This window comes from Rhinolophus sinicus, chromosome 7, assembly GCF_057876585.1.
Source record: "Rhinolophus sinicus isolate RSI-liver-muscle chromosome 7, RSI-T2T, whole genome shotgun sequence".
Taxonomy (NCBI): Eukaryota; Metazoa; Chordata; class Mammalia; order Chiroptera; family Rhinolophidae; genus Rhinolophus; species Rhinolophus sinicus.
The window spans coordinates 53,642,035-53,667,833 of record NC_142507.1 but is presented as its reverse complement, the minus strand read 5'-3'; the positions used below and the strand labels follow the sequence as shown (position 1 = coordinate 53,667,833).

The following is a 25,799-nucleotide window of genomic DNA, read 5'->3' as shown; positions in this document are numbered from 1 at the left end:
TTCCAGGCTCTCCCTCCTACGGGACCAAGCACAGCTCTTGCTGCACAAGCCCACGGTGAGCACAGCAGCCTGCACGACACACGACCTCCACGCAGCGCAGGGTCAGGCAGCTAGCTAGCTCACCGGAAACTGGCGTGGTTGCAGGTGGCAAGCTTCTTTGCCCTTTAACAGCAGAGGGGAAAAGGGAAACCACTGCGAGGGTCCAGGACCCTGAGCTTCGATGGACCCAAAGGTTGACACATGACTGGGGTTCGTTTTTCTGCAAGCCTTACTCGAAGGCACCATCCTCCCTGCTCCGAATTTTAATATAACCCATGAAAAGGATCCAGGTCTACGAGGGGTATATCAAGATACTGTTATAATGGCGACAGCATTTCAAAGAGCCCAAGAAATAAAGAGAAAGTCCTGGCTGGATTTGAGAGAACGATTTCTTGTTATAATAAACCAGAAATACAAGATTCCACTGAAACTGGAACAGCTGACAGAATATGGCTGAACTTAAACCTTTAAGAGAAATAGGGTCAAACAAAGCCAACGTGCGGGGAAACCCAAGACTGGTCTGAGATCAACATCAAGGGCAACCGTCTTCGCATGGGTCTCTCCTGACCCCGCCCCAGCAGGCATCTGCCATCGTCCTCCCAGCCCGTCCCTTAACCAATGACGTTCCCCCCAGCGCAGGTGTTCATCCAACCCCCCGGCGCCCCAGGACACCATGCAAAGACAAGAGGCGAGCGAGCAGTATTACTCTAGGGCAGGAAAAGTGCACACCCCCAACCCAGCACACGTCATTGCTGTCAATGGACACGGCAGCCACGTCAGTCCAATCACAGCTGCTTTCACGGGACCTGCTGTGTGGCCCTGTAACCAGGTCCACATTCCTACTTGACTACAACATGCACAGGGCGGGAGGCACTTCTGAACTCCATTTTCTGAACACTTCCACGAGGCCTAGTCTGCGATGTAGGTAGAACAGAAGTGTAGCTCACGGAACCGGGGGATTAGGGCGGGACCCTGATGGGCTCTTTCTGGGACTTTTCCAGAAATGTTAGAATGTCAGAACAATGACAGGTGAGGGGAGGCAGAGGGGGGAAAATGGTGTCCTAGCCGCAAGGCTGACATACTCAGATTCAAAAAGAAGTGTGGGTGAAGGGAAAAACAAACAAACAAACAAAACCCCCAAACAACAAAACAACAATCCAAGTCGGGAAAAAAGGGTTTCATACAACATAGTATCAAAATGTAAAAGGAACACGCTAAACGCACAAACTGGTGGCAAGTCCACAGCCTGTTGTGGTAGGTCCTTCCAGCGTCAGTCGGGGTCACCTGGAGGTTACGTACAGCCTGGTCACTTGAACAAGAGTCTCTCACAGGCGGGCAGACAGGCTTCAGTCATTGGCTTCAGGGTCTGTCTGTGCCATGTAGGCGTCCAACTCGGCATCCAGGTGTCCTTTCGTCTTCGACATGTACGCATCCAACTGGTTGTCCAGCTGCTCCTTCGTCAGTACCGGGCGGGCCAGGCCACCTCTCCCTCGTCCACGTCCACGGCCTCGGCCTCCAAAGCCCCCTCTTCCCCGACCTATCACACCCCGACCTGGCCCAAGGGAAAAAAAGACAGTTACCAGTAGGTTTAACGGGTGCTCTAGCAAACGCCCCTCAGAGCAGTGGGGCCTAGCTGAGAGGCTGAGGGCAGGGCAAAGAGGAGAAATCTGGAGAAACAGGAAACACGGGGTAGCAAGCAACACACGGAAAGCACACAGTGAACCCCTCGTGTAACGCTCATCTCTAAATGCCACTTCAATTTTATTCTATCAACAAAGGGGACGGACATTTAAAAAAATCTCCATCTTTCCTAAAACAAATTACCTGAAGTTTGAGACCCACTATAAATTCATAAAGTGTATCACAGATGACCCCACTTAGTAAGATAGGGAGGAGACAAGAAGGGCACAGAGCAACAGGGACGTGAAGCGAGACAGTTTTCAAATGAAGTTTTACTGGAGATCTTTTTGGAAAATTAGCTCCCTTCCCCTCCAACTTATCAAACCTAATGAGCTCGTGAGCTGACCCCACGTCAGGAGTTACTCTGACACAGGGACAATGCAGGCAGATGGGGAAAAACATTCAGTAATCCCAGCCACTTCCATTTCTGATTCTAGTTGCGGCGTAACAATCAGGGTGATCTGAGAGGTGGTTTCAATTCACTGAAGAAAACATACCCAGCTTTCTGAAAAGGGACTTTAGACCCTCCCCCCCCGCCCCACGTGTTGTCTCTCAGAAACCAAGTCAAGATAATTTGGAAACATACTATTTCATCCTGAAACCCCAACTAGCTTGCACTTCACTCAGTACGGCAAGGAACATATAAGGGGAGAAGAAAACAAGCTCTCGGTTAGCCAATGTGCTTTCCTAACAGCTGTTATCCCTGGGCAACTTCAAGGTCATAAATTATGGAAGACCCACCACACACTTTAGAAGGACCAAGCCAGTATACACAGGGGCTAAGAGAGTAAGCTTTCTTTGTCTTGGACAGGTGTTGTTGGGAGTTTCCCACTAGGCGCCAAGTCAGAAAATTCCCAGGACATTTGGCGTTTTAACAGCAGCAACACCATTAACCTCTTCCAGAGGGTCCTGAGTTCACCAGACCAACACCACTGAGTCTCAAAGGTAAGCGTATCAGCCAGCCAGTCAGTCAGTGAAGTGACTCGGCAGCATCTTGCTTTCTCCCTTCATCAGTCACCTCTGGGGCTCCAAGGACACCAACTTGACCTGGCATTTACTTGGTTTCAAAGTCAATACCCAGCTCCAAGTCTCACCATCCCCTGACAGCTTCACTTGTGCACACCTCCTTCTCGATTCTTAGACTCAAAGTGGGGCTTGGAGTTATGGGGTGGGGGGTGTGTGGTGGGGGGCGGGACAGAGCGTGGTCAAATGCCAACTGACCACTGGCATTTTAACAGTACAATTTCAATTCACAAGAGCCTGGAAGATGACTGCATCAAACCTGGCTCTGTAACATGCACCTGACTAGCTACTGGAAAACCCACGACAGACTTTCGCACTATCAGCACGTGAATTTAGGAATTAAGCCAGTTTCAAAAAAACAAAACAAGACAAACAAATAAGCCTGCCTGTGACTTGAAGCTGTGCAGAAAGGTGGCTCTGAGTTTTGAAGGGAGAGAAATAAGGGGGAAGCTCTTCTCTGAAGTTGGTGGCTGACTAACCTCTACCACCGATTCCTCCACGACCCATAGCTCCACGCCCTAGGCCCCCTCTCCCAGGACCTCCACGACCTCGGACACCACCTCTTCTTAAGCCCATTCGGGGAGCTACGGCTCGTCCACCTCGGAGCAGGTTTTGACCTTGGAGAGGAGGCATACAATGTATATGCAGGTAAATCCAAGAGAGACAAAGTAGATTCTAACCAAAGGAAGGCGGTGAGGGTTAAATGAGTTAATTCAGGTAATTTTTAGGTTGGGTGGGGCAAGCGGCACACTGGGTATGAACAGATCAAGGTGGCTCTTTATTCAATCAATTCAGTTAAGTCTGATCCAAATCTTTTCGGAAGAAGCTGGGAGTTAAGGTAATTAGTAAATGCATACATTTAATAAGTATCTATTGAACAATCAGAGAGGTGCCTAACATGGTAGACTTAAAACAAATGATATGGTTCCTGCTCGATACATTCTTGCAAGGGACAAGTATACAGGGTAACAATGTAACAGTGCCCCGGATGTAACAGAGCTCAGCGCTAGGGGCCAACTTGTCCTTTTTGTTTTTTTTAAAAAACAGATGTAACGGTATTTCACCAGCACCAGGAAAAGAGACGACTGGTTAAGATACAGGCCAACAGGCCAAGTTTCTCAGGTTTGACTCATTTCTAGAACTTGAATGTGCTGTGATTCAAGCAGCAGCAGGGTGTTTTCACGTGGGATGGAGATGATATGAGTTACCTGTTCTTACGCGGGTCACACAGCCTTTGCCCACTGCACATTATCAGAAAAGGAATGGTGTTGATAAGGACATGCAGCACTATTAAAACATGTGATTTCCACAGTTATCAATATATTTTACAAGTCCAGGCTTAAAGATGTTAAACAAATGTGTCCGTAAGCAGCCCGAGAGAAAAGGAAAGGGGTGGCACCTGACAGTGAGCAGGCACACAGCACTGACCTCGGAGCGACATCCCGCCCCTAAGTAGGGTTCTCGTGGCACGTCCCCCACGGAGTCCTCCTCTGGGCAAGCCTCTCTGGATTATGGGCAGGCCTCGTCCTCCGATCGCTCCCCTGGCCAGGGCCCCTATGGGCCGGCCTAACCGTGCCTGGATGTTACTCTTACCCAGGCGTTGCTTTAAGCTCTTCTGGAAGAAAAGGTGTTGGGGATTGAGATCAAAAAAGCAATCCAGCAGGGTTTGGCATCTCAAAGTGCAGAGAAAAAGAAGCAAGTGAGATGTCTACGTGGAGGCAGGTAAACTTGCTGCAGGTGTCATAGGATCCTAAACCGGAAGCGAGCCTTCGCCTCCGAACATGGCATAAAAGCAGAATTCTGATCCAGAGCTTCTAAGAAGCTTGAGTGCGGTCCCATGAAATTGGCGTCACCATAAAGTCCCTCACTAGTTTGGCTACAGAAGTCACACACCACTATTGGGAACTCGATTTTAGTAAGAACACTGTGTATTTCACATCCTGGACTCGGTTGCTTTTGAACCACAGGTCGACAATGACACGCCTCGATCCATACCTGCCCAAGGACTACCACTGTCTTCAACGGCTTACTCAACCACCACAGGAAGTTCATCACTCTGGGCCAAATTTAAAGTACAAGTTCATCTGAATTCTTGTGACTTAAGAACAAGATTTGATTTCTCAAAGAGGCCAGTGTGTTCCATTTTTCCTCTGAGTATCTATCTCCAGATGGTCCACTTTTTACCTTAAGATGTAAATAAACACAAGAAAGTCAAACCTCCTTTCCTTACAGTTCATTAAACAGCCACACTTCTTTGTCTACCCTTGCAAAGGGCTCCATTCAGCCAGTATCATGTCCTTTAATTCAAAATAAACATGTAACTCAAATGTATTTCCATAGAGCGCCAGCCAAACTTGCAACAGAATTAAGACAGGTGAGCTATAATCACAAAACTCAGGGCCACGCTTGAGGACAAAGACATTTTCCAATAATCTGTCCCTCAAAGAGAAACTATAAAGACCACGTTCCAAAGAATCAAATTCCTTCAAAGGCAAAGGTGACTGCAGCCTTGAACACAATCAAGGTCTCAGCAAACCTGTTTCTCCTATAATGCCATCAGTCGCTATGAGTGAAAATCCATTCTGTGTATCCTGAGGCTTCACCGTAAGTGACCGCTAAGGGCTTCTTTTGCAACCGTATTAAGTTACCATTAGTCTTGTAGCACAGGATCATAAACTGCTTCCAATCGGGGCAGGCTCTGAACGTTAGACACCTCGTGTTGGTGTAACCAATCAGAAAAGCCTGTCACATCTCTCCCGGTAGCACACAATTATGAGGTCAGGACTTCGTTCTACATGTCACTTGCGTTCAGTATCCTGACTATATTCTCCCAAGATCGGAGCTCTAAGGGGACAATGTACAGTGCTTATAAGTGCTTCCTTCCCAATCCTGACTTGCCACCAATACTGGCCTCTAACATTGACAGGAAGCTTACGGATGTCCACCATACCATCCAGTTTCCCCTCCAGGGCTATGCTGTATCTGCTAGTGGCCAGCCACTGGCCACACGTGGCTCTTCAAATGACAAGTTAAAAATAAAGAAAGAAAAGCTCCATTACACGGGCCAGGTTTTGAGTGCTCACAAGTCCCATGTGGCCAGTGGCCAGAGCACAGATATAGAACCCTTCCACCATTGTAGCAGGTTACACTGGATGGCACTGCTCTGCAAGCTACTTTTTGCACAGCACGTATTTAAAGCTTCTTGTTGAAATGAAAGGTCCTTTGGAATGATTTCTCAGACATCTTCAGCAATTTCTTATATTTACTCTTGGAAAACTGTGGTGCCTTTCACTGCTTTCCTAACTCAGGACGAATGCAGGCACTCCACGGCTTAAGGAAGCTGAAGCAGACGACCGTGTTTATTTTTGGTCAGCGAGCCCAGTGGTTCGGGGTGGGGGTGGGGTTATATTTAACTGCCGAATTGATGCACAGCCATGCAGTGCTACCAGGTCAAGTCCTTACAGTTGCATGGCACCGCCCTCCAGACGCCCAGCCACAGCGTGGACATATCCTTCCACAGCCACTGTCCGCACTTGCATATAAAGTCTATGAATAATAAAGAGCAGGTTTTATTTCAGGTCTGAATAGGATTATCTCTTACCGGAAATTTGAAAGAGAACCCACTAACTCTTCAATTAATTACTCAGTGCTCTTGCTCTACTTTACTGACAAAACTCGAGGTGCTGTGGAGATGAGGGTCACCTTACTTATTTTAGCATTGAAAACCACTGATAAGGCCATTCATTCAGACTCCCTAGACTAGGGGACAAAGAATAAAATTATTTCTCTAATTTGTAAGTCATTTAACAGGGAATAAAGGATTTTTTTTTTTTTGAAGATCATTTAAAACAGAAACCAGAATTTCTTTGTGGAAAGAGGCAGCAAATTTACTCTATGGGCGAAGGATCAGAAAACAAGAGATTAACACTCATTGATAACATAGAAACAGGCCACACTGATGGCAAACCCCCTAAAAGAGAAAGACAACAAAAAGTTACTCATTGGTACCTGCCAAATGGGAGTTCTCTGAACTTCTCTCCCCCAGAGAAGTTTCAGCTTTTGCCCTGAGCCACCTTGTAACCATCCATCAGGTCCTGAGAGGCTCAGGGAACTGCCTGTCAGAGCTCACCAGCTGCTTCTGGAGTGGTATGACCCATCCTCTCACCTGCTTAAGTTTTAATGCTGCCTGGACAGAGGGTCTATTCTCCATCTGCTGGGCCAGTCTTCTGTTTCTGGCACTGGCTAGCTGCTGCTGTTGCTGCATCGAAGCCCGAATATTCACTGGCATCGGCTGTTTGTTCTTCAGCATATTAGTAAAGCTTCAAGGTCGAACAAAATGGATGTTTAAATAAAAGCTTTATTACAAAACATTTATTGGCATTTTCATGGCTTGCTAGACCAGGAGCTCCAGATCCCACGAACTTTTAAGTAAAGTGGTACTTAGATCAAGGCTGATGTGGGTTAAAGACTCCTCTGCTTCCACAAACTTGCAAGAATCAGAAACTGAGAAATGCAGCTAAGTGCAGCACATTCAATCAAGTGATAACAAGGGCTCAGGTAACGGCTGAGAGAGGTGGAAGGTATGAAAAACACGCAATAAGCAGATATGATGACAACATGAGACAGAAGATGGAGTTTCAAAGACAAACAAAGAAAGCCAAAACCTTGGGAGACCTGAGGGTGCATTTTAAGGGCAAATATACGGGCCTAGAGCACCTTTGAAGCCCATGGGAATAATGCACTCATAAATTACATGAGCACACCACATTCTCCTGTTTGTTCACTCAGTAACATGTGAACATGCAGAATTAGTGTATCATACCCTAGGAGACACGGCGAAGCACATATGCTTCAGAAAAGGAAAACATAAATATTAAGTAAATCTTTCTGTGGTCTAATATCAACTTAACAAATCACTGGTCAAAGGCACTCAACGAACAAAGCTCTGAGACAGAAGCTGCCTTTTAATACCTTCATCTTCTTAGTCTCAAGTGATTACTTTTTCTAATTTCAAGTGTTTACTTCTGAAAAGTTAGATTTGTTCAATTGTTCAAGAGCTTGTGAAGACACTCTTCTATTATTCCTGTACAGGTAAGTTTAATGGCATGGAAGAGAAAACACTTAACTGCAAAAGAATCCAAAACAAAACAAACTCAAAGCAGAATGCAAAGAAGGTGAAATGGAGCAAAAGCAAGTGCCTCTTACAAGGCCCAAGAATGGCGTTCAAGGGCCTTTGGACATATTCACGGCTTGCTACCTGCCTCTTACAGGCCAGACACAACACTGCTGGCCTTGGACGGGGCAGCAAGCTGGCTGCAGGCCGCAGCCTGGGTACCGTGCTACCGAGCTGCACCATCCCTGTGTCAATGTTAAAAATGTGAAGAAAAGGGAGGGTGTGAGGAGTCTTTTTAAAATACATCCCACCAGACAAATATTTCAGACAGCTTAACATGAAAATCTACTGATAAGGGGTTTTGAAACAACCGCCCAATTTGCTTTGTGTAGCACATAAGATGCAACTAAGAACAGAGGTCTGTAGCCTTCTGTTGGTATTTAGTTTAAAACCGGCTTTTGTGCATTGGACCCCAGGGCCAATTTAAGTAATGTTTTCTTATGAACGAGCTGAAGTTGCTGTTGGCTGCCTCACCGCTCATTTAGAGACATCTTGGTGGTGCTTTTTAGCACAACTTTCGGCGCTGACGGTGCAGCCATCTTCAAATCCCGGTAATCTACAAAGGACAATGGGCAGAATGAGCACATCACAGTAACAACGACCTCACTTCTGCGAGGGCCAAAGGGCCCAAAGCAACAGCGGCTGAAAAGGCCCGTATCCACAGCTATTTAAGAGCACACGCCCAACGCATTCCAGGTGCTTACATTTGTAAATGATCTCAAACCACCGCCCTCAAAGACCACACAGGACAGCAAGTATCAGCCAAAGCCTCCAAAATGGCAGACCTAGCTCAAGGAAGTGGAAGAGTTTGGCTTTTCACGTCGCGTGGGCCTTCTCGCCCTTGGCTGCAAGGAGCGTTTAGAAACATTTAGAATCCTGGGCCCAAACCAATTTAACCGCAATCTCTGGTGGGAAGGTCTGTGGATCAGAAATTGGAAGGGAAGAAAAAAAAAAAGGCCACCTCCGTGCTTCCCATGTGCGGCCAAGATCGGGTACCACTGATCTAGAGAAATGACACGGGCAGACCTAATTCCAAAACTGGCTTTCGACTCCAAAATCAAGCAGGGGCCTTAGCAAGGGACTGGGGACCTGGAAGAGGGGGCAGGGAAGGTTTCCTAACTGGGCCTTCCCCCGGGACTCAGCTCCCAGAGAGCGCGCTACAAACATTAACCCCAAAGCCGCCGTTGCTTTCCCACGACCCCCCAAGTCCCGGGGTCCTCAGTTTCCATCTCCCCACCATCTCACAGCCCTGGCAAGGCAGCCGACTGCTCAGCCGCCAAGCCATCCTGCTTGCCATCGCTACCAAACCCCGACCTTTCTCTCCCAGCGCTCCCGCCACGAGGCTGCAGCGCAGGCCCGCCCCCGCGCGCTCCCCGCGGCCCCGCCCCCTCCCCGGGGCCGCCACACGCCGGCGCCCCATCTGCTCCCACCTCCCACGGCTGCGCGGCCGCCGGCCCCTTCCGCTCCGCTCCCCAACCCCGTCCCCCGCCTTGTCACCGCAGAGACGTACCGAGGGCAAAGGACGCCAGTGCTCCTCCCGGGGCTGCCACCACGGCTGCGGCAGGCGGGCCGGGGGCCGGCCGAACCTGAGTTGACGGCGGAGGGGCTCGCGTTCGCTTGGTGGGCGGTTGGTTAGATGCGTAAGCGGTACGTTGCTAGGTTAGTTCGTTCTTGTTGGCCGGCTGTCTGGTCGGCTGCTCCGCCTGCTCGCCCGGCCTGCCCTTCCCTGCCTTCCGTCGCTACCACCGCAAGCCGCTGCCGCCAACTCCCGCTCCGAGTCCAAACAAAATGGCCGCCACGCCCAGTGCGGAGTGGGACCGGCTAAAATGGCGTCGACGCAATTACGTCAGGCGACAGGCCGACGCACAGCTAGTGGGCGGGAAGATGTGTGTTACGCCTGCGCGGGGGTCGGGGCGGAGCCCCGAGGAGAAGGCGGGGCTTCACCCGTCGCCCGTTCCGAGAGCCCGCATTGCTCCGCCCACGAAGGGGCGTGGCCAACGGCCTCGCAGTTGGGTCCTGCGGGGCTTTGCGTTCGATACCGGGTTGCTGGTAACCTCTAGGGCCGCTCCGAGCGCGTTCGGTGCGGATGCAACACATGCTCGTATTTCCTCGCGCTCCTGCCCGACCCCCAGTCTAAGGCGGACCGTCCAAAATGTTTTACCTGGGACTTGTTAGATCCTTATTTGGTGACGACCTTTGCGTGCCTGTTGCCCCTCCCACGTGCTCCCTCCCCATCTGCCATCCATGTGGCTTTTGATGAAGACATATATGGGACTTTTGTAATGCTTGCGTGCACAATAAAAGGCTACAATGTCTGAAGAATGAATGAATGAATGAATACATCTTCAGCCCTCCCTCCACCCCGCACACCCCCATCAGGGTTCTTTCGTTTTCCTTCCTAGCAGCATGTGTGCGTGTTTAATGGTCTGGCGTCCTCACTGGACTTGAGGAGAAGGGTCTGTTTGTTCTGTTCACCGTTGTATCCCCAGTTCCTACTCAGTAGCACATGGCAGATCCTCGAAATACTCTTTGAAGGTTGAGGGGAAATTCTTTTTCTGGCTTTGTAGCCGAGAAGCTAATGTCTCCTCCACTTCTAGCTGGTATCATGAACCCCTGGACCTTCCCGGGCCTTGAATATTCCTCGAGTAGGGAGATGTAATGGTCCTTTGCCCTCTCTCCAAATAAGATCCAAGCCCGAATAAGGCAAATTGGGAGGGATCACACCCCGTTCCGGAGCCCAAAGGAAGGACAACAGACTGGCGAGAGAAGAGCCTTTAATGAAAGAGTCGTAGGCCTGGCCCACTACTCTTGCGCCCTTGTTGGAGGGTAGGCAAGGGTGGGACTGTGGGGAGCGGGGCGCGGGGTGAGGGGGAAGCAGAGTACAGGGGCAGGGGTGGCAGGGGAGAGGGGAAGGGCGCTGCCCACTGGGGCTGTCTGCTCAGCTGTTCTCCCAGAAGAAGTTGTTACAGGCCACCGTGAGGGCAGCCACCAGCACCACGTACTCCTGGAAGTCCACCTCCCCGTCTCCATTCTCATCCAGCTCCTTCATCACCTTGTCCACCGCGTCCGCGTCCTTCTGGGCCTGTGAAGGGAGATGGGCAGGCAGGTGTATAGAGATGGATGGCACCGAGTTAGAGCCAAGGGGGGGTGATTGATTGGGGAGCAGGCGGCAGAGCTGAGCAAGAGGGAGTGCTACATCTAATTAGGGGACGCTTCTGCTGCCTTCCTCAAAACTAACAAACGCTGTGACGTCCTGTGGCCTATACAGTAAGCACCTCAACGAGGCAGAGTTATATCAATGTATCATCTGTTGAGCGCCTACAGTGGACAAGCACTACACTAGGAGCTTTATAAGCATTGTCTCGTTTAATTCTAACACAAATAGCATGAAGTAGGTTTCATTATTCCCGTTCTAGAGAAGAAACAAATAGACAGTTGGTGGTTAAATAATGTGTCCAAAGTCACACAGCTAGAGTGAGCGTGGCAGCGCCCAAGCTTGAGCCCAGGTCTAATAAGACCTCAGAGCTGGTGCACTTGCTACCGGCTTCTCCTTCAGCCTGTTTTTCTGCATCCTTCCCTGCAGTCGAAACTACTGAGCTGCTCCATATTCTTCTTTCTGCCGTGCTTTTATTCATGCAGACGCCTCCACCTAAAATGTCCACTTTCATCCTAATCATTTTCCACTGGAAACCTATGGCTCAAGTGTCGCCTCTTTGGAGAAGCCATCCCACTTCAGTCAGGTTAATGTTCTCCCAGAATCCTTCCTGGCACCTCTGTCAAGGCTCTGTGTGCTTCCTGGTGTCCAAATTTTACTTTCAAGTGTCAATCTTCCCTTTCTAGACCGTGAACCTTGCTATGGATGTATCTACACAGGCCCTGGTCCTTGACAGATGGTCACTAACTCGGGGCATTTTGGCTTGAACCAGGAGTAGGGGAGCCTGGAAAAACCCAGGAGAGAAGCCTGGGAGAGGAAGGAGATGGTTGGGGAGAGCTGGGGTGAGGTGGGGAAATGGCAGGGAGGTGCCCACTCTGCCCCCCAGCCCTTGCCCGCTCCACCCGATACCCCCACACTGCACTCACATCCAGGAAGCCGGAGAGTTCCGTCTGCAGCAGCTCTTTCAGCTCCTTCTTGCTCAGCTTATACTTGTCCCCTTCCTTGCCCGAGTGGGTGTGGAACACGTTGATGAGAGTCTCCATCGCCGTCTCCAGCTCAGACCCCATCTCGAAGCTCACCTATGCACCCCCCACCATGGAAGTGAGCAGGGGACCATGCTCAGGATATCTGGGCTTGGGGTGAAGGGAGCCCTCAGGCCTGGTCCAGGTCCCACAGCCCAAATAGCCATGAGATTGGAGCTCCATCACCATGTACCTTTCAGTGGGATCCTAAAATGTAGGGGACCCCAAACAGGTCTAAGTCCAGACCTGTTCTGTGTGTCCCTCCATCCAAACCCCCACCAGAGGGAGTCAGAGTTTGGGGCATGGAGGTGGAACAGCTGGAGCAGGGCTGGCTCTAGAGGCCTGCAGTGGACCCTGCAGAGTCTCCTGGCTGGCTGCACAGATTCTGACGAGGGTGTGGCAGGCAGGCAGGCAGGCAGGGGTGGTCACAGGATCCAGCCAGGCTTCCTCTGGCTCTATTTTTACCCTGAATCTTGCCTGCCTAGCATAGCCAAGCTCTGCGGTTGGAGGTGGTGGGCTGGGCTCCTGTCTACAGACTTGACTCTGTTGCCCACTCCTGGCAAGGAGTCAGTCTGGTGCCCTCGGTCAGCCTGATGGAGAGGGTGGCAGCCTGAGTCGGCGGCCCAAGGGTCATGGGAAGGAGGTCTCATTGCCTCTGAGCTTCCTATCAGCAGATGGGGCATCTTTTGGTACCTCAACTCTGTTCTCTCCTGAGCATGGCCCTTCCCGGGGGTATGTCTCTAGCTTGGTTCCTTTTACTTTTCTGCAGAGTTAGCCCTTCCATTGGGTGATGGTGGGAAGGGACAGGAATGTCTGAGGCTTTTCCCTGGAGCTAGAGCTTCTGGGGAGGGGAAGAGACCCGTGAGGCCTTGTTGCTGCTGCTAGCTACTCCCACCCTCCAGGCCCAGCCTGGTTGAAGTGGGGACAGTGGCAGCAGGGAGAACGGGGTTGGTATGTATTGGGGGAGGTAAAGGGCCAAGTGCATGAGTCCTCTGAGTTCAAGGGGCTGGGAGAGAGGGGGAGAAAAATGGAGGGGTCTGTTGAAGAGAGGGGACTGCCAAGCCAGGGGGCCTCTTTCTCTCTGTCTTGGGACATTCAGCCCGACCATGGCCTCAGGGGGCAGCTCAGGTGTCTTAGATCAGGTGTCCCCATCCTTCCCCAGGCCTGAGGGGCTGGACAATGGGCCCTGATCAGATGACATCCCAGCTCTTCAATGGGGCCCTTGTGAGTGTCACCTGAACTCCGGACATGAGAAGTGGTTGTCACAGAGACATGGGGGAGATGGAACCCAAGCCGGGGCTGATGGAGGGGATAAGGGGCCTGCGAGGGAGGGGCGCTGGTGGCTCAGTTACCGGCCCCATCCAGGACGGGCACCTGGGGGTTGCCTGGAGCGCTCCAGCAGCCAAGCATTTCATGTGGGGGCAATCCTGAGAGGACCTCGGTCGGGAGGGGGCAGGTGGGAAAACAAAGAGAAAAGAATGGGGGAAAGAGGAGTCTGGAGGTCTGGGCCAAGAAAGAGGAGGAGGAAAGAGTTGGGAGTGGGTACCATACCCGAGTGCCCCTCTTCCTGATGTCACATGGCCCCTGCTCCACCACCCCCAGACCTCCCTGGGCCCTGAGCTCTTGGCAAGGCTGGGTGGGGGAGGCAGAGCAGCTGCTCCATTTGTCCTCTCAAGCTTATCCCACCGGAAGTGAGCCAAGCGCTGAGACCCCTCCCCAGCTCCTGGGAGGTTGAGGGAGGCTTGGGAGGGCACTGGAGGGCTTCGTGGTAGGAGGGCCTGATCTGGGAGCTTAGTGGCTGGGCTCCTCATTGGCTTCCTCATTCACTGAGTTTCTAGATCTCTCTGACCTTTACTTGTCTCCCCTCACCACTTTCTAAACCCTGTTTCCCCCAAGTCCCATATTGCTGTCACTCGAACTCATCCCAACCCTCAGTATACCACAATGCCATCGTCCCCAGATTCTTGGAGCCCCGCTGAAGTCCCTTTTCCCCCAGGCTGGCCAGGGCAGGATGGGGTGGGATACTCACTGTCAGCCTGGGCCTGAGGTGGGAGCAGGTTCTGGACAGACAGACGAGGCTGCAAATGTGGCTCCCAGAGCTGTGTGTGGAGACCTGTCTTCAGTCGTCCTTCCCCCGCTGACCCCCCTCCCCACTGGCTCCACCCCTTCACAGATAGACACCCAGTGGGGCAAGGGGCCAGGAGTGGACAGAGGCGCCCTCTGTCTCCTGGGCTGGAACAAGCTGCCCTGTGTCCTCTTCTCCAGCCTCGGTTGCCTCCCCCCTACTGCTGGGCCCCAACAGGCAGGCCCTGGAGGAAGGGAGGTGGGAAAGGTCCTGGGAAGGGCACTGAGACATCCCCTACCCCCGCAGTACCCGGCTGTGGCCAGCTAGGCCGGGAGGGGTGGAGGCCGCTGTGAGCTCTCAGTGAATAATTCAATCTTGGGAGTCACCCTTAGAAGTTTCAGTGTGAGACCCCACTGAGGGATTTCAATACAGGGTCCCCTCGATGGGGATGGAGATAAAAAAGGGGCGACAGACTGAACCTGACAAGCTCAGGGGAGGCTGCATGGCAGGCCCTACAAACTCAGAGACAGGGAGTAACCACACAGGATGGTATGAACATCAAAATTCCTCACTAAAAGCTCGTCATGGCAGGTAGTCCCATCCTAGGCCTGTAACTTTCTTGACAGAGGTCAATCTTTACCTTAAGTGAGCCTGACTATTTCCTTTTTGCATCTAAGATAACATACCTTTAAAATGTCAGCGTAATCTCCTTTTCCAGACCCCCAGGGCACAACCTCCGACCAGGGCACAGACCACAGAGCCCTTCACTGTGTTACCTTGTCCTTCCCCCCCCCACACATACCGTCTCCATGTGCTGTAAATGGTACTAACTCTCCTGCACCCACAATGTGAAAGAACTATGTGTCTCTCCCTTTTACTTTTTACCCAATCCCAGAGGTCCCCCTTTGCTTTCTCCCATCTCCCTAATCTACCGCCCATGGATTCCACGTAACCCCCTCAGTCTCCTCCTTGGATTCTAATGTATGAAATAAGCTGCAAAACAGACATTCTCGGGAGCATTTTCTCAATCCGTTGAGATTTTGCCTTCAGGCAATTATCAGTTTGGTTCAGTTAAACGCATAAAAATGCTCTACAGGTTTGGAAATTTCTATGTCAACAGGGGTCTTGGTCTGATTCCCCTATTTGTGGGGCCTTGGTTTGGGCTCCTCTGAAAGGGTCTTGGGCTGCAGGGTCCTTTGAGAGATCTCGTTCAGTGATGTGGTGTTTCTTAGCCTGGGCGTCTCAGTCCTGAGCGAGCTCGTGCAGTTGGCTCTTTCAATCAATCTGCAGTCACCTCCCGCAGGCCCCTCCCGCGTCCCCATCACACACACTCCTGATTAGATGTTGGGGTGTGGTGGGGCAGGGGCTCCCCATTTGGGAGGGATAGGACTCTCGGCCCTGGCTGCGTGGAATCTGGCCCGGCAGCTCCAGGCAGATCCCCACCCCCACCTCCCGACCAAGTGGGGGCACATGTGGGCTGGGCTGAGGGGCTGGGGTTCCAGGCGGGTTTCCGGACGCTGGGCGCTGGGAGCTGGGCGGGATGGGGGCGCCAGGCGAGATTGGGCGTCTCCTCTCTCCACAATCAACTAGGAAACCTGAAACCTCCGAGCTTGGGAGGGGCCCTCGCCTCCCTGCCCAGCGCTTATAAACCTCAGCCCTGCGGCAACCGCGTGTTGCACCCCATCTCTGTGACTTCCCGTGGTGAGTCGTGTCCCCCTAATTCTGGGGGGAACCCGGGGAGCCCTTTTCCTCCCTGGACTCCCAGGTCCCGCCCCTGGAGCCAGCTCAGACTGGGATTCAGGAAGTAGTTTGGGGAGATCCGACCGCAGTCCCCGGGGGAGTGAAATGGGGGTGCGGTGGCGGGAGGCAGAAAACGGAGGATGAGTTGGCATGTCCCTTTCCTCCAGCCTGTCCCCTGGGGCTGTGTGTGCCGGGACCAAGCCCTTCCTGGGTGCCGGGTGCCGGCTGTCGGCAAGGCCCAACCAGGACCCGTGGCGCAGGGAGACAGGAGAGCTCCGTGGCGCAGGAGGTCTGCAGGATCCTGGGCTCAGCCCCGGCCCTGCTGGGAGGGAGGCGGGGAAGGACCACCGGAGGCTGGGTCTGTCAGACAGAGCCAGCCTTGACCACGGCTGGGCGTTTGCCAGACCACGGCTGCTCTCCTGGGAGGAGCAGGCGGGTGGAGACCCAGGTCTTCACACAAATAAGCTTTGGAGACAAACAACCTCCTGACCCTTTGAGGCTGGGTGAGATTCCAAGCAAGGGCCCTGTTGCTGAACCCTACAGAGGGGCCAGGAAACTGAGAGGCTTCCTAACGGGACCCTCACATTGAAAGCCTCCTCCTGGACAGAGGGGTCTCCAGAGTGAGGGACCATCACAGAGGGGTCCCTAAGACATAGGCATTTCAAAAGGACCCCTAGATTGTGAGATCTAGAGAGGAAGGGGTTTCTGGAATGAACACTCCTTTCCCCACCTGCACTGAGGTACTCCCTGCCCCAAGCTTCAACCCTGTCCGCTTGTTCCTTCTCCATACAGCCTTCTCCAGGCAGAAGCCGGAGGTAGCAACCCAGGGCAGGGGCACTGTGGCCTGTCCTGAGTCTCCCTTTCTCTCCTCCCCGCTCCCGCAAGTCAGCCGGTGAGGACATCAGCTCCACCCTAATGGCAGCAGAGCCACTGACTGAGCTGGAGACGGCCATCGAGACAGTGGTCACCACCTTCTTCACCTTTGCAGGACGGGAGGGCCGTAAGGGCAGCCTCAGCGTCAATGAGTTTAAGGAACTGGCCACTCAACAGTTGCCTCACCTGCTCAAGGTAGGTGGGGGCCCCTGGGCCCGAGATTTTAGGAGACAGTGGCTGTGGGACATTGTGTACGTGACGTGATATTGCTGGGGACGATAATGTGACCACAGGTGTGTTGTGGAGAAAGGTGTGGGTGGCTGCATGTGTAAGTGGTTCTGGCTGTTCTTGCCAAGTATGTGTGTGTACATCTCGGTAACAGTGTCTGTGTGAGGGGAAGTGTGTTATTGGGCTTTGTGCTCCATCAGATAATGCTGTTGGGTTCCTGTGTCTGCTCTGTGCCTCTCTGATCTCATTTGCCTAACAGAGGACGGGATCCAGAGCTGGCTTCCAGGAGGTTCGTAAACCATCAGAGCTAGACGGAGGCCGAGAGAAAACATATCCACATTCCCCATTTCACATATAAGGAAACTGAGGACCCGCTGTGGGAAGGGATTTGTTAAAAATAAAAACATGGCCAAATGCATGGAGTCAGGATCTCAGGGTGGGAGAGACCTGTAAATGATCCGAGGTTACTTCCCACCCTCTGTGGGAATCCCCTCAGTGCGCCTGGCTGGGTCCCCCCTTCTCTCCTCGGGGGACCGAGTAGGGATTTAAATTTCATCCCCTTTGGGTTGGGCATTATCCCAGGTGACTAACAGTTTCTTTTACATCCTTCCTGAACATTCACAGGCACATAAAAGTGTGTGAAGATGAGTGTAAAAACAAAAAACAAGTGAGTCTCTGAAACTCAGTCTTTTTCATCCGCAAAATCCCTACCTCCTTAGGCTTCCCTGACTTGTCCCATCCTCTCCTCACAGGAAACTCCAGGCTCTCTCCTGAAGGTACAGCACTCCCAGTAGCCTCGTCAAATAGTGACTGGTTTTGAATAATATTGAATGTCAACTATAATTAAACATACATATGTGTGTATAGTCACGGGATGTGGAGTACAGCGTAGGGAACAGTCAATGGAATTGTCACAGCTGTATACGATGGCAGACGGATAGTGGATTGGGGGGTTATCACTTTGTAAGGGGTACAAATGTCTAACTATTACATTGTTTTGTACACCTGAAACTAATGATACTATTCAAATATAGTGACTGTTTTATCTTCCTCTGCGTGTTGAAATGCAGGAAGTGACCTCTGCTTTTCATTGCTGCTTCCAGACCTTAGTTTTTTTCTTCTTCCTAAGATGCCCAGCTCCTTGGAAGCTCAGGTACCACCTGCCTTCCTTATAGCTCTTCAGTTCCTGGCTTACGGTTTTCCTTCTCATCACTGCTGCTCTCACTATCCTCAGCCTTCCACACAGACAGCTCAGCCAACACCTGGCCCTTTCAATTTCTCAAACTCATCACTTCCAAAGATTGTCGTCCTGCATCTCAGCATCCCACTCCTCTGCTCATGCTCCAGATCTTGGTATGACCAAAATAACGCACCTCTTCCAAGATCTCAATTTCTAACCTCGTTTTCTCTATCTTCCATGTCATTCCAGTTCTGTTCCTCTGTAGGGCAGTGAAAAGGTGAAAATGAATTTTCCTCCTACCTTTCTTAAGTTCAGGCTGGAATCATAATCAAATTGACATGAGACCGATTGACAGGAGAAAATACCCACACGTATTAAGCATGTACACACGAGGGTTCCATAAGAATATGGGTCCCAAGGACACTTTGGGTGGTTGATGCTTAGATACCATTCTGGAGCTAAGGAGAAGGTGGCGGGTGTGGTTTGGAACCTAAAAGGGCAGGAAGGCAGTTCCCATGGAGATGGAAGAGCAAATGAATGTCTGTTGGGCCAGCTTTCACATGGGACACAGTCACACACTAGTTCATATCCTGGAGCAGGTCTTCCATCTAAATTCTTCTGGGAAGCAAGAGGGAAGGCCAAAGGTTTTTCCTGAGTCTCGTTTCTTGAAAAGAACCAGCTTAGATACTCAATATCTGTCCCAAAAGGCATATTTTGGAGTGCCAACTCTGCTTCCCTCACCTCTTTCTAGCTCCTCCACTGCAGCATTTTCTTGACTCCCTATTATTTTTTCCATCTTCTATCTTTATGTCTCGAGTTTTCATTTCACCTCTTACTTACCTGGGTTCTAAGGCCCATCATTTATTATAACCACTCCCACAACTCCCTTGATTCGGTTTTTTTCTGTCCTTGTTTTTTGGCACAATCCCAACCCAGCTTAAAGCCAACATTTCACCTCCAGTAACTTGTTGGTTGAATCCACCGTTCTGTACCTCCACTTCTAGAGCTGAATCTGGCTGGAGAAAAAGGCACCGCCGTGTTCATTTGTCTCACTTTAAATCTATAACCACAAACCCCTCAGCGATGCCTGCCAATTCTACATTTCCCTGGTCGATTCATTGACCAGCTTTTTCAGATGATTGTTTCACAACTTTTCCTTTCTCCTCAAACTCTAGTACTTCTTTCCACATTCTCCCTCTCACTGAGAAGAAAATAAGAGCAATCAGGAAGCTTCTGTGTTCCTTCACCCAAATCCACCAAACACATACCCCGCCTTTCATCCCTGTCTGCTGCCAAGGCCATACCCTTCACTGGTGCCCTGGATCTCATCCCTTCTCACCTACTTAAAGACTTTAACCCTTTCAGTTCTTCCCCCCTCTCTTGCATCATCAAAATTTCCCTCTGTACTGGATTGTTCTGATCAGTTTCCAAATACACTGTAATATCTCCCATCTTAAAAACAAAAAAAAGGAGAAAAAGAAAAGAAAAAAAAAAAGAAAAACTCCCTTGACCCTGTAACTCCCTCTAGCTATGCCTTATATCTCTGCTTCCCTTTTGTAGCAAAACTTCTCAAAAGCATAAGAGTTATTTATACTGACTGTCTCCACTTTTCCTCTCCTGGTCCAGAATGCTCACCCCTGCCCCTAGCCTAGGTGTTTGCTCGGCTTATTCCTCATTTAACTTATCTTTTTGCTCAAATGGCAAGTCCTTCGCATGGCCTTCACTACTGAATACAAATCCCACCTCCCTGTGCTCTATTCCTTTACCTTGCTTTATTTTCTTTCAGAACACTTCCATCACAACTTGACCTCCACTATATACGTATATGTTACCAAGAATGTAAGTCCTGTGAGGAAAGGAGTCTGATCACTCTTTGATCTGTACTTCGAGCAGTGTCTGACTCTTAATAGGTGCTCAATAAAATATTGAAGGGTGAGTGAGAGAGTAAAAAAGTTGTAAGAAAAGCATACGTTGTTGAGTGAGAGAATGAATAAATGCATTTTACCTACTCTTCTATAAATAGCTTTTTAAAAATGTAACAGTTGTTGGGAGGGGAAAAGTTCCCATTTCCCCCTCTTAGTTCTTTTGGTTGTTCTAATAATCACATTGACATGAGACAGATAAACAAGAGAAAAATGACCGGATTTAGTTACGTATGTACATACGGGGGGTTCTATCAGATTACGGGGCCCAAGTTCAAATTGGGCAGTTAAAGCTCAGGTGCCATCTTGAGCTGAAGAGAAAGTGGGGGTTGCAGTTTGGGATTTCAATGGGAAGGAAAGCAGTTAACATGGAGCTAGAAAAATAAATGTTTGGTAAATAAGTGTTTGCTGGGCCATCTCTAACCATGGGACATAGAGGACTTTTACCCAATGGGCCTTGCTCGGTTCCTCCCTGTCTGTCACACACTAGTTCATATTAACTATAGTTATCTATGATGACAGCTCCCTTCCTGGAGCAGGACCTCCATCTAAAATCTTTTAGGCATGTAGGGGAATAGTCAAAGGTTCTTTCTCGGTCTTTTGTTTCTTAAAAATAACCAGCTTAAAATAATCAATATCCCTAAAAAGGCACATTTTGAGGTGGCCGACTCTGCTCCCCCTTACAGGGCATATAGGATATTTTTCCCTTAAAAAAAATGAAGCACCGTATTCCAAGATAGGTTAACACACATTTATGTAGCCTATTCTCTATTGATGGAGTTTTCTCTTATGTCCATTTTCCCCATTTTGCAAACATCCTTGTTTATATATTTTTACAAACTTGAGGGAAGCTATCTGCATAGGGTAAATGCCTGAGAGTAGAAATACTGCCTCAAAAGGCGTGTATATTTTTAATTTTATGAATGTCTGTTTCCCCATGTCCTTGCCCAAACTGGGTCTTATCAAGCTTTTAATTCTTGCCAATCTAATATGTGAAAATGATACTTTTTTCTGAGTTATACTATTTCTTTAATTCTTAGTGAAATAGAGCATTTATATATATATATATATATATATATATATATATATATATATATATATATTAATTGGGGAATATTGGGGAGCAGTGTGTTTTTCCAGGACCCATCAGCTCCAAATCAAGTTGTTGTTTCAATCTAGTTGTGGAGGGTGCAGCTCACAGTGGCCCATGTGGGAATCGAACCAGCGACCTTGGTGTTATGAGCACTGCACTCTAACTAACTGAGCCAACTGGCTGCCCTAAAAAATATTTTTGATGGACATGTATATTGGTTTCTCTGGGAACTGCTTGTTTATTTCTTTTATCAAAGAGTTTTTCTTTTTCATATTGATTTATTATAGCTCTTTATAGAATGAAGAAATTAGCTTTTGTCTATTATGTGTGTTGCAAATATTTTCCCCTAATTTGCCCTTTGTCCTTTGACTTTGTTTTTTGGTAGTTTTTACCATACAGAATATAAAACATTTTTATGTAGTCAAATTACCAAACTTTTCCTGAATGGCTTCTGTGTTTTATGCCATGCTTAGAAAGGTTTTGCTCAATTTAACATATTAAAAAAAACAAAAACAAAAAAACCCAGAATTGATTTCATTGTTAAAATTTTCCTACTGATGTGAAATACCAACTTGAATATTTATTCAATTCCCATGTGTATCTTGGGTCTCTTTATTCTGTTTCATTCATCTGTTTATTGTTTATTTAGTAACAACCTCATTTACCATTGTTTCATAATATGCTGTAATACTTGTAAGGTTGTTTCTTTCTCATTATTCTTACTTTTCAGAATTTCACTGGTGGATTTCACATGTTAATTTTTCACGAAGAATGTTAGTAACATTTAATCATGTTAAAAAGAATCCTGTAGATTGTTAATTGGGATCATGCAAATTTATTTTAGGGAAAATTGACATCTTTATAGATGTCAATTTCTCCCTGAAAAAACAAAGTATGTTTTCTTATTTCTTCAAGGATTTTTTTTGGTATTAAATAAGTGGCCTGAGAGCCAATTTCCAACATTGAGAGTTTGCCTCATTAGCATAACAAAAGACGTCTTCATCATCACTCTCAACACTTAGGAAATTCCAAAAGACCACATATACCAGGGGCGCCAAAAAATATATATACGCATGACTTGTATTCATCTTTTGTTATCAGGATATATTGAGCATTACAATTTTAATACAGTATTTTTCCTTTCTTAAAATGTATATACATATTTTTTGGCACCCTCTGTCTATATATATATAAGAATTATATGTTGGTCGTCTGAATGACCAAATATATTTCTTATAAATCATAATATTGCATATATCCCTCAGTTCAGTTTTCTTCATAAAAGCTTAATAGATTTCTACATTTATGCCTAAGTGCTTTATTTTATTTTTTCCTATTTTAAATGGGATCTTTCTTCTTATGGTCTCTAATTGATTGGTGCTCATATACCTAAAAGGCATTGGTTTTTGTGAATTAATATTGTAACCAGACACTTTATCGTTTCTACTAGTTTTGTTTTCCTTTTTTGGAGAGGGAAGAAATACAGAATAGTGGTTAAGAGCATAAGCTCTGAGTCAGACAATATAGTTCAAGTGCAGGCTCTAACTTGTCATCCCTAGTTAGTAATTTAGTCTTTGAGAGCCTCAATTTCTCATCTGTGAAATGGACCTGTAACAATACCTCTGTTGTTGAACTGGTCTTGCATTTATTCAATCAATATTTATTGAGCACCTACTCTTCCTGTCCTGATGCTGTCCTAGGCTTTGGGTGACAGTGGTGACCAAGCACCTGCTACGTGCTGGACCTTCTCCCCGGCAGTGGCATTATAGTGGCGACCAAGAGGGACACCGTCCCTGCGCTCATGGAATCTTTCATTCCAGCAGATTCTGAACATTAATGGAAGTCCAGCGTGTACTGTGTCCCAAGCTTAATGCTTGGACCAGTCAGCGTCCTTAAGTGCTTACACTTGTTGAAATGTTAGCCATTGTCCTCCTTTTTGTTTTTTTCCCCGGGTATACAACGATATACTTGCTAATAAGAGATTAATGTACCTCTTCTTTCCTAATACTTGTACCTTTTATTTCTTTCTTTTGACTAATTGTAAGTTTTTTTCTCTCTCCCAATACAAGGCTACACTAGGCATCTTTGCCGCCACTGGCAATGCTTACAGGATTCTACAATTAAGCATGACTGTGGCTTTAAAAAAGTTCTTCTTTAGCTCTTCTATGAATTTCAGACTTGGCAAGTCTTCTCTGCCTTCATCCAAATGTTGATTCAAATTTTGGCATCAAGCTGTGCCTGAGGCTCCCCTCCCTGGTTTGACATCTCTGCATTGTTCAACAGTCAACTTTTTGGTTGTGCTTGTTTATCTGGCAACAAATCCTTTGATCGTGATGGTCCAGCTTACAGTATCCTTTGATTTCACAGGCCTGTGTGAGAGACTTCATCAAGGGACCCCTAGAAAACCAAATACCTTGTGTCTTTGCCATTCCCTGGATCTACCAGGCTAGTGACCCAGCTGGAAAAATGAGAAGACATCAGGGTTATGCAAACAAATAGCCAAGTGCTGTGAACTTCTGCTTTCTGTGAAGGAGGAGGGTGGCCTGAGAAGGCGCTGAGTGTGGTCGGAGTGGGTCCGTGCCTCCAAGTGTTGTTGGGCAAACCCCAGGGCTGGCATAGTGGTGTGCTGGAGCCCACCTGTACTTGCGTGCAGGTGAGGGCCCGTCGTGTACATCTCTTCCAGCTCTGCATTCAGTGACATGTTTGTGATTCATAATCCGCCTTGGTGGGAGTATTTACACCCACGAGTATTTACATGGTGGCAAACACTACGAATCGGGTCCCCCTCCTCCCTGTGCTGTTGTCCCTTGGAGTTGGGTACCACGGCCGCACTGTGTTGGGGCTGCAGCCTCGTCCTGAAGGTGTGGGACAGGTCCTCGTGTTCTCTGAGGGAAGGGAATGGCGACTGGCAGTTCTTCCCTCTCTCCCTGTCTCAAGAAGCCTTGTGTCTGTCTAACCCTACCCTTCCCTTTGGTGTCTCCTCAGGATGTGGGCTCCTTAGATGAAAAGATGAAGAGCTTGGATGTGAATCAGGACTCAGAGCTCAAGTTCAGCGAGTACTGGAGACTGATTGGGGAGCTGGCCAAGGAGATCAGGAAAGAGAAGGCCCACGAAATCCGGAAGAAGTAAAGCCAGCAGGCCAGGATGGGGTGGGCGGGGCAGGGCAGGGCAGGGCCCCACTCTCCCCAAACACAGCCTCATCCTTGAAACACGAATGTTTCTTATTCCCACCCCACCTCGATTTCTTCTCTTGAGACTAGCGGGTGGGAAAGCTCTGCCCTGACCTGAGAGTGGGTCCGAAAATTACGAGCTCTTTGAGGACCACAAGTGTTGTTCATCTTCAAATATTCTGCAGCATCTAGCGCTTGGTCTTGCATAAGGTAGGTGCTCAATAAATTGTGGATGAAAAAAGGACCACAGACTAAACCTGACAAGGAGAGAGAGGCCTGCATGGCGGGCCCTACAAACACAGAGACAGAGAGTAACCACACAGGACGGTCTCAGTGTAAAAACTCCTAACTAAAAGTGGGTCATGGCAGGTTGTCCCGTCTGAGGCCTGTAGCTTCCTGGACAAAAGGTCAGTCTTTACCTTACGTGAGCCTGTCTAACGCCTTTTTGCATCTAAGATAACATACCTTTGAAATGTCAGAGTCATCCCCTTTTCCAGACCGCTCAGGGCAAAACTGCAGGCACCAGACCACAAACCAGAGGCCCTTGTTATTTGGTGGCCCTACATGCCATCTCCATGTGCTGTAAACGTTATCGTCTGTCCTGCGCCCACAATGTAAAAGAACTGTGTGTCTCTCCCTTTTGCTTTTTATCCCATCCCAATGTCCCCCTTTGCTTTCTCCCGCCTCCCTAATCTGCCACCCATGGATTCCACGTAACCCCCTCAGTCTCTTTGATTCTAATGTGTGAAATAAGTTGCAAAACTGCTAATCTTGGGAGCATTTTCCTAATCTGTTGGATTTTTGCTTCCTGGTGATTCATCAGTTTGGCTCAAATAAACTCGTATAAGACTTTTTCTTAGACTGGATGTCCTTTCTTCGACAAATGAAATGGTTGATGAATGAATATATAAAAGGTAGAGACAGATCTCTGGGGCAGGCGCCTCCTGGGACTCGGGGCACGGTCTTGGCTCCCACTTCTCTGGCCCCTGGGGTTTGTGTCGTTGGATGATAATGGTCGCAGTGAGCCGCATTGAGGGCTTGCTATGTGTCAGGCACGGTGCTCAACATTTTCTTGCATTATCTTAGTTAATTCTCACAGCCCTTCGAGGTAGATTCTATTTTTAAGTCCTGTATTAAAGAGGAGGGAACATATTTTAGGCAGGTGAAGTCACAAAGACAGGAACAGGTAGGACTGGGTTGAAATTCCAAAGCCTCTCATGAGCTGGCATCCTCTCTGGATGGGTGCTGGTGACACTGAACCCTCCTCCCCGCCCTCCCTGCGGTGCAGGGGTGAAGAGGAGGATGGACACAGGTTCCAGGACTGGGGTGAGGGTGGCGGAAGTGCTGCAGGAAACAACATTGGAGCGCCTTGGGGGTGCTGTCCCTGGCCTCGGCCTGAGGGGCATGTGGTTTGCGCTGCCCGCCACCAGAGGGAGC

The 25,799-nt window shown here is 49.0% G+C and overlaps 3 protein-coding genes across 13 annotated transcripts; 1 reads left to right on the top strand and 2 right to left on the bottom strand.

Moving 5' to 3' along the window:
• Positions 1-410: 410 nt before the first annotated feature.
• On the bottom strand, positions 411-9,734 carry CHTOP (chromatin target of PRMT1). 4 transcript variants are annotated; one of them, XM_019713276.3, is made up of 6 exons: positions 9,426-9,734; positions 8,390-8,471; positions 6,908-7,061; positions 4,171-4,357; positions 3,222-3,359; positions 411-1,591 (listed from the first exon to the last, which is right to left on the bottom strand). In XM_019713276.3, exons 2-6 carry the CDS (start codon positions 8,452-8,454, stop codon positions 1,386-1,388), a joined length of 750 nt encoding a protein of 249 aa, XP_019568835.1. In that variant the 5' UTR covers positions 8,455-8,471; positions 9,426-9,734; the 3' UTR covers positions 411-1,385. The 4 variants fall into 4 exon arrangements, with proteins under 4 accessions (XP_019568835.1, XP_019568836.1, XP_074175168.1 ...); XM_019713277.3 differs by having other exon boundaries at positions 4,171-4,354; XM_074319067.2 differs by lacking the exon at positions 3,222-3,359.
• Positions 9,735-10,672: 938 nt separating this feature from the next.
• On the bottom strand, positions 10,673-14,273 carry S100A1 (S100 calcium binding protein A1). Of its 2 annotated transcripts, none has more exons than XM_019713201.3 (3): positions 14,121-14,273; positions 11,996-12,148; positions 10,673-10,997 (listed from the first exon to the last, which is right to left on the bottom strand). In XM_019713201.3, the coding sequence occupies exons 2-3, from the start codon at positions 12,134-12,136 to the stop codon at positions 10,854-10,856; spliced, it is 285 nt and encodes a 94-aa protein (XP_019568760.1). In that variant the 5' UTR covers positions 12,137-12,148; positions 14,121-14,273; the 3' UTR covers positions 10,673-10,853. The 2 variants fall into 2 exon arrangements, with proteins under 2 accessions (XP_019568760.1, XP_019568761.1); XM_019713202.3 differs by having other exon boundaries at positions 11,996-12,159; positions 14,121-14,235.
• Positions 14,274-15,517: 1,244 nt separating this feature from the next.
• S100A13 (S100 calcium binding protein A13) lies at positions 15,518-25,216 on the top strand. Of its 7 annotated transcripts, none has more exons than XM_074318477.2 (3): positions 15,518-15,857; positions 16,689-16,964; positions 24,178-25,216. In XM_074318477.2, exons 2-3 carry the CDS (start codon positions 16,812-16,814, stop codon positions 24,319-24,321), a joined length of 297 nt encoding a protein of 98 aa, XP_074174578.1. In that variant the 5' UTR covers positions 15,518-15,857; positions 16,689-16,811; the 3' UTR covers positions 24,322-25,216. The 7 variants fall into 7 exon arrangements, with proteins under 7 accessions (XP_074174578.1, XP_019568882.1, XP_019568881.1 ...); XM_019713323.3 differs by having other exon boundaries at positions 15,533-15,857; positions 16,786-16,964; XM_019713322.3 differs by having other exon boundaries at positions 15,535-15,857; positions 16,782-16,964.
• Positions 25,217-25,799: the final 583 nt, after the last annotated feature.